Source organism: Trematomus bernacchii, unplaced genomic scaffold (assembly GCF_902827165.1).
Source record: "Trematomus bernacchii unplaced genomic scaffold, fTreBer1.1, whole genome shotgun sequence".
In the NCBI taxonomy this organism is placed as follows: Eukaryota; Metazoa; Chordata; class Actinopteri; order Perciformes; family Nototheniidae; genus Trematomus; species Trematomus bernacchii.
The window spans coordinates 13813418-13820254 of record NW_022987698.1 but is presented as its reverse complement, the minus strand read 5'-3'; the positions used below and the strand labels follow the sequence as shown (position 1 = coordinate 13820254).

The window sequence follows — 6837 nt, the reverse complement described above, 5'->3', positions numbered from 1 at the left end:
ATGAAAACAACATTCAGTTCTGAGCCACAAACGATGGTATGTTCTTTATTGTGTGCGAACAAAATGAAACTTGAAGGAAAAGGGCAACAGTTTGGAAAATACACTTACCTTGGTGGTCAGTCTCCTATTACAACAATAGCTGTCTTGTATTATCCCTACCATTAACATATTTTTCATTTATCTTATCATGTCTTTATTGATAAAAATAGAAAATCTACTAATAAAATAGAGTATTACATTCTCAGACTAACAGCCAATTATCTTCTTTCGTTGGTCTTTTGTTAAAGTTAGTTATCTTTGAATTTGTAATTTTAATAATTACTTAAACATTTAATTACTTAAAACCTATTGTGAAATTAATCGAGGAAATTATATATATATTATTTTTTTCATTTAATATTTTATAATATATAACGAAATTAATTAATACAATTATATAAATATATCATATGCACTTTTTTCATTTACTTACATTCTCATCAACTTAGTTTTTCCTTGTCTTGTGCTATGTCATGCCACTTAAGTCTATTTAATTGAATTTTCTTGAAGCTTCTCTGTGTATCTGAAATGACTAATATAGTATATTAAATAATGATTTAGAACCCTTCATATGACCTTCCCCAATCCCCTCCCATGCTGCCGAGTCAAATGAGGCCACAGCCCGCCTTTCAGACAAAACTCGGGACAGCAATCTCACATGAGTCAATTTGCGCATGCGTGGTCTCAAATCAATAGCAGAGCAGGACGAAGAGACAACTTTTAAACTTTATGTATGTTTTAATGGAAGTTTTGTTCAGAGAAGACCCCGTAACTAAACCGAGAATTGCGGACATTTGCCGGAGATCTCAACCTCATAGTCGGGGTTAGACATAAAGGATTAAAGGACTTTAGTTGAAGGTTTCTGGAGGACTCGGATAACGTGAGTGTCATTAAACAGCCTGTCAGTGTGGTTAGTTCACATGATGTTGTTTCCTCAGCCCACAGAGCTGTGTCTAACACCAAACACACGATTAAAAGGTTGAAATACAACGTTAATATCTTCGGTAAATGCTATGTGGTGAAGCTAACGTTAGCTAGCTTGGTGTTAGCATTAATTTGTGTTATTATATTTATCCGTAATTGTTAACCAATATTATTAGGTTCATGTTTCTGTATTTTCTGTAAACATTAGAGTTCATGTATATTCAGTGTGGGCCGTTTGATGTATCGTTTGGTGTACCTTTTCTCGAATACTTAATTGTATAATGCGAAACATGTTAAATGTTTTTTTTTTTAAAGCGTGCATTTATTAATGGAGTTTGGTTTGCGGTCCTGGTTCCCTATCAACGACAGCTAGTAAACAGCTCATGTCACCGACATCTTGTCATATGACATATGTCTTGTTTTCGGTTTCACTTCCTCAGTGAAAACAGGATTTATTTTTACTCATTTTAATCCAAGTTATTGTCTTCAGTCCTCAGAAGATTTTATTGTCCAACCCTACAGAGAAAGGCAAATTGATCACTTCTCAATAAAAACAAAAAGGCTAAAATAGTGTTTACACTCTGAAAGACCCTATATCCAACACTCCCTCAACCCTTGAAATAAATAATAATAATATATCAATATTAGCATTGACAAGGACGTTGATGGCCAGTTTGTGATGTATACGAATGTGTGTACCTCTATTTGTATGTTGTACACAGGGCAGAGTGAACACACACACACACACACACACACACACACACACACACACACACACACACACACACACACACACCATGTGGTGGTTCCAGCAGGGTCTGTGCTTCCTGCCCGCAGCGCTGGTCATCTGGACGGCGGCATCCTTCGTCTTCGCTTACATCACAGCCGTGGTGCTGAAACATGTGGATCCTCTGTTGCCTTACATCAGGTCTGAGTCCACACACACACACACACACACACACACACACACACACACACACACACACACACACACACACACACACACACACACACACACACACTCTTTGTTGCACTCAGAACAGGGGGTCTGCACAGTCAGTGTAACTTCCAGCATCATGGAACTACTTTTAGAGCGATCTGAGCAAAATATGTTTTTGTAGAATCCATAAAGTATAAAAAAACATACGCTATACTCAAGATATTGTCTCACTCCTCTTTCGATTTAGAGATGCTAATAACAAGAGTGCAACCTTTTATGAGGTCATTAGCATGCAGGATAATTCTCCTAAACTCCTTAACTCGCTTAATAATTTCCTTGTGTATTTTGCAGAGCTACAGTCAGTCATTATCATTATCTTTTGGACACAACTAATCAACGACTTGTTTTATTTTCAATTATTATATTCAGCTGGTATTGTTATTATTATTTTACAAAGCTGTTATTATATTTGTTTTGTTTAAAGAAACTGCCAAATCAAATCAAATTGTTTGTGTTGCAGCGACACGGGAACGATGGCACCAGAGAGGTGTGTGTTCGGCATCATGCTGGATGTGTCAGCCTTTTTAGGTAACACACACACACTAACGTCACATAACCCAATGTCAACACAGTGTTGAGACATTTCTTAAAATGTTTAGAGACTTTATTGATCACCAGAACAAGGAATTATGTATTTAAATGAATCGTGAGGTTAATTGATAGTCAAATTATTTTAGTTACTTTAAAATGTTTTTAATATAAGTTTTAAATGTATTGTGTCTCAATCTAAATGTTATAATAGGTTAATATCATTATCAATCTCATGATCAATCTATTGTACAGGAGTTAAATATTCTTCATTCTTTTATTCTTTATTTGTTGGATTTGAGAGATTTTAGCAAAACTGTGTCGACGTAAAATAATAATAAAAAAAAAAAATGTGTGTGTGTTTTTATATGTGTCTAGGAATGGCGACGGTGTACGTGCGCTACAAGCAGGTGGAGGCTCTGACGGGTGAAGAGGAGCTGAAGCGGGTCAGACTGAACCGCTTCGGGCTGCTGCTCGGTCTCATCAGCTCCTTCGGGATGTGCGTGGTCGCCAACTTCCAGGTGAGTGCTGCTGCTCTGGGATCAGTTCCTGCTGTAAAGTGTGTGAAGGCTAGTTCTCCTAAACTGGAAAACTTCTCAGTTCCTTCTTTGGTTAAGACATGTCATACAGCCTTTAGATGGACAGGATCTCAGGTTTAAACTTTGTGGATATGTCAACAAATATGAGTAAAGGTGGCTTCGCTGCCTTGACTGAGCTGAATCTGAGCTTAAAATCTCCAAATGTAATTTCCAGACCTACAGTCAGCCATTGTCATTAGTTTCAGGACAAACCATATAATTACATCTTTTGAAATTCAATTCATTCATTTGTTTTTTTGTCTTTCTTGCTTGTAAAACCCAAACGGTGTGTGAGCAGAAGACCACGCTGTTCTCCATTCACCTGGTGGGGGCGGTGCTGACCTTCGGGGTGGGGGCTCTCTACATCCTGGTGCAGACGCTGCTCTCGCTCTACATGCAGCCCCACGTCCACAGCAAGAACATCTACCTGGTCCGCCTGGGGGTGGGCCTCTGGACCCTCGGCAGCATCATCACCAGTATCCTGAACACAGCTGGAAACACACAGCTCAGTTATTCTTACACATCTATACATATTTATTCATATCTTCACTCATATCATATATATTTTTGATTCTATTATATTCGCTATAACTGGTGTGAACTCTTACCTGTCCTGTGTTTCTCTCTTTTTGCTTATGCTGCTCCTAAATCTGCCTACAGTAGATAGAAAGAGCATTTCTCTATGTGTAAAGTTTGTCCGGACTCACTGGTTACAAAATCTGTGTGAACATGCAAATGGCCTCCCAGGTGTCGTTGTGCGTAAAGTGTCTTAATTATGTCCCACAACTTGAACTTAAAAGTTTCCACAATAAGCCAAAAATATCTTCATGCCATTCTTTCAGCTATGCATCAGTACCTGGCAAAACAATGAAAAACAAAGTAATATAGTAGTAGTTCTTAGCAGTATTTTATTTTAAATTATAAAAAAAAAGTCATCCTGCAGTCGGGGACGTATACTTGTTTTGTGCCTAAATATAATGATTTTACCTTACACGTAGGAATTGGGCGACATAAGATTTAATCACACGTAAAAAAAACCTCACTATAACTTCAATTGACATTATCTGGATAGTTGTGAATATCCTCACGAGCGACTGTGTGAAGGTGTTTAGCTCATTATTATCATATAAAACAAAACTTATTTCTTTTTAATATTTGAAACGTTCTCATTTCCTCAACACAATGTACAGTTCTGGTCACGTGAAGCTCAAAACTACAGTTTCTTTAATATTGAAGCTACATTCAAATTCGATTACATAACTTTAGGGGATAAAAACCAGGACGTTATGGGAAATGCAGTTCAATTTGTGGTTGAGGCTACTCCCTGACACTTACATAGACAAATACATATCTTTCACCTGTATATAAAACATGTCCTGTTGTATTCCTTAACATCGTCCTCCTTAGTGTTCGTATCGTCGGTCATCATGTACAGCAGTCTGCCGGGGGTCGACGTCGCTCACAAACTGCACTGGACTCCTGGAGAGACGGTCAGTTCTGCATATTTTTAAGATGGATGAAATCTTGGGTCCGGTGTGGATCTGTTAGAGCTGCTACAAAATGAAACGTTATTTGACATATACAATTGTGTTTTTCACTTCCCGGGTGTTAAACAGGAGAAGCTAAACAAGAACTTTGTCTAAAACAAATATGCACTTTGGACAGTAACACGGCTCCTATCAGAATTACATTGATGGTTGGATGTGTATTTTCAGGGTTACACGGCTCACATCATCAGCACCATCTCTGAGTGGTCTCTGGCCTTCTCCTTCATCAGCTTCTTCCTCACCTACATCAGAGACTTTCAGGTACCTTGACCCCCCACAGTGGCTCTCTTAAGGTCTAATCATCTTCTATCATACGTAGGTCATATTTACTAGAAACAACCAGACAAATGATGAAGCAACAAAATAAATGGTGTATTTGTAGTATAGAGATATGATAGTTCCAAATGCATAAACTATGTAGTAATGGTGCTCTAGGAGGAGATTCAGGTGATAAGGTGGGCGGGGGGTTACCTTGGTTGGTTATTGGTTACACAAGCCAAAAAACATTGTGACATTACTTACTTACTTTCTTTCTTTCTTTCTCTTATTTTCTTTCTTTCTTTCTTACTTACTTTCTCTCCTTTTTTATTTATTTCTTTCTTTTGAAGAAAATCACCCTGCGTGCGGAGGCGGACCTTCAGAGCAGCCACCTGTACGACAGCTGGTCTCAGTCTCCGCATCACAAACGTGACGCCTCGGAGACGTCTCCTCTGCTAGCCGGAGGGACGTGACCGCAGAGCCTCCCGCTTTACACTAACCTTTTTTTAACTCGGTTACCTGGTTTTTTATAAAGACTTTCTCAAATCTGCTGTTTTGGGTCAGCATAGTTGTATCTATCCAGTCAAATCGTTTTGATCAAAGCATTTAAACACAACACACCTGGCTAATCAAGCCAAACTATCTGACTGGAGAGATGTATACATTCATTTTGTATGTTAGGTGAACTGACCCTTTAGATGCAAATGTGACGCTTTGCACTTTGACCTAAAACTGCATCAGTCCCTCTCAGTGACTTTGTCCACTTCACTTTATATCATTACTTGCTATTCAATTGAAAAAGGCAACATCTCACCACCTTAATGAGTCCATGAAGCCCACTGAGGGTCATATGGTTTCAACTGTAATGGGAGTTTACAGTCTGTGCATACAGGACCGTTGCATTTTTAAAAACTATTTCTAAGGATGTTTTCCAAATATGCTAGCAAATAATACAGTGTATTTTTCACAGTTTTTACTATAACTCAAATTCAAAAATATATTATAAACACCATCAAATGTGATAATCATTTGTATATCAATTACTAACCGGTTCTATGTTTTAACATCATGAATAATGTCATTTTAAAATAACTGATTAGCTTTTCATTTTCAATGTAATAATACTTTTTTTCATATTTTGTTGCTGCTTTAATATTCATACTGTTTTTAAAACGGTAACAACTCTTTTTGTTTTCCAGAAAATATTTACATTTAGCTTTTAGCTGAGACCAACAATGGTTTCCATTAACGAAACTTTTTGCACTATGAGGCTGACATTTGGCACGGAGGTTAAGTGTTAGTTCAGTTGTGTGTGTGCGAATGCATGAATGTGTGTGTGGATACAATATGTGATTTGTTTCTGAATATTTCATCATTCATTGTTTACTTAAATGTTAACTAGATAGCATTAATAATTTTTTGTTGCCTTATGTGTGTGTGTGTATCCCTGTGTTTCCTCCGAGGGAGTTTCTCCAGACTCCATAGTACCATCTGTCTATATCATATATTGACATATCTACAATATTTAATCAGACACAATCTCCTTACTGCTAACATTGAGTTGCTATTGTGCATTGTTCTGTTGCTACGTTATTCATGTTGAGAGAAATAAATATGTGTTTCTTGTTTCTTGCCCCAATGGTCACATTTGTCTCTGGGATATCATCATCATTCAAATATAATTATTCAGTCTTTAAGAAGAAACATATTTTCCATCTGAAGCTCTGAGCATGACGTGGTGATGTGAGCGGGCAAAGAGAGAGCCTGAAAACTCTCTTACTCTTCTGTCTTCTCATTGGTGGAGAAGCATTCAGATGCTTTACTCGAGAACAATGACTGACATACCACATTGTAAAAATACTACATTTCAAGTAAAATAACTGCATCAGGAAAAGTAATGAAGTAAAAATAAGTAGAATTATGTACTTAAAGTCTTAGGAGTAAAAGTACTCTTTCCAGATTA

The 6837-nt window shown here is 37.4% G+C and overlaps 1 protein-coding gene across 4 annotated transcripts; it reads left to right on the top strand.

The window, feature by feature from the left end:
- Positions 1 to 678: 678 nt before the first annotated feature.
- On the top strand, positions 679 to 6502 carry dram2b (DNA-damage regulated autophagy modulator 2b). Of its 4 annotated transcripts, none has more exons than XM_034139295.1 (9): positions 704 to 919; positions 1686 to 1695; positions 1742 to 1891; positions 2424 to 2491; positions 2870 to 3012; positions 3368 to 3545; positions 4477 to 4559; positions 4785 to 4877; positions 5225 to 6502. In XM_034139295.1, the coding sequence occupies exons 3-9, from the start codon at positions 1761 to 1763 to the stop codon at positions 5345 to 5347; spliced, it is 819 nt and encodes a 272-aa protein (XP_033995186.1). In that variant the 5' UTR covers positions 704 to 919; positions 1686 to 1695; positions 1742 to 1760; the 3' UTR covers positions 5348 to 6502. The 4 variants fall into 4 exon arrangements, with proteins under 4 accessions (XP_033995185.1, XP_033995186.1, XP_033995188.1 ...); XM_034139297.1 differs by having other exon boundaries at positions 1734 to 1891; XM_034139296.1 differs by having other exon boundaries at positions 1730 to 1891.
- Positions 6503 to 6837: the final 335 nt, after the last annotated feature.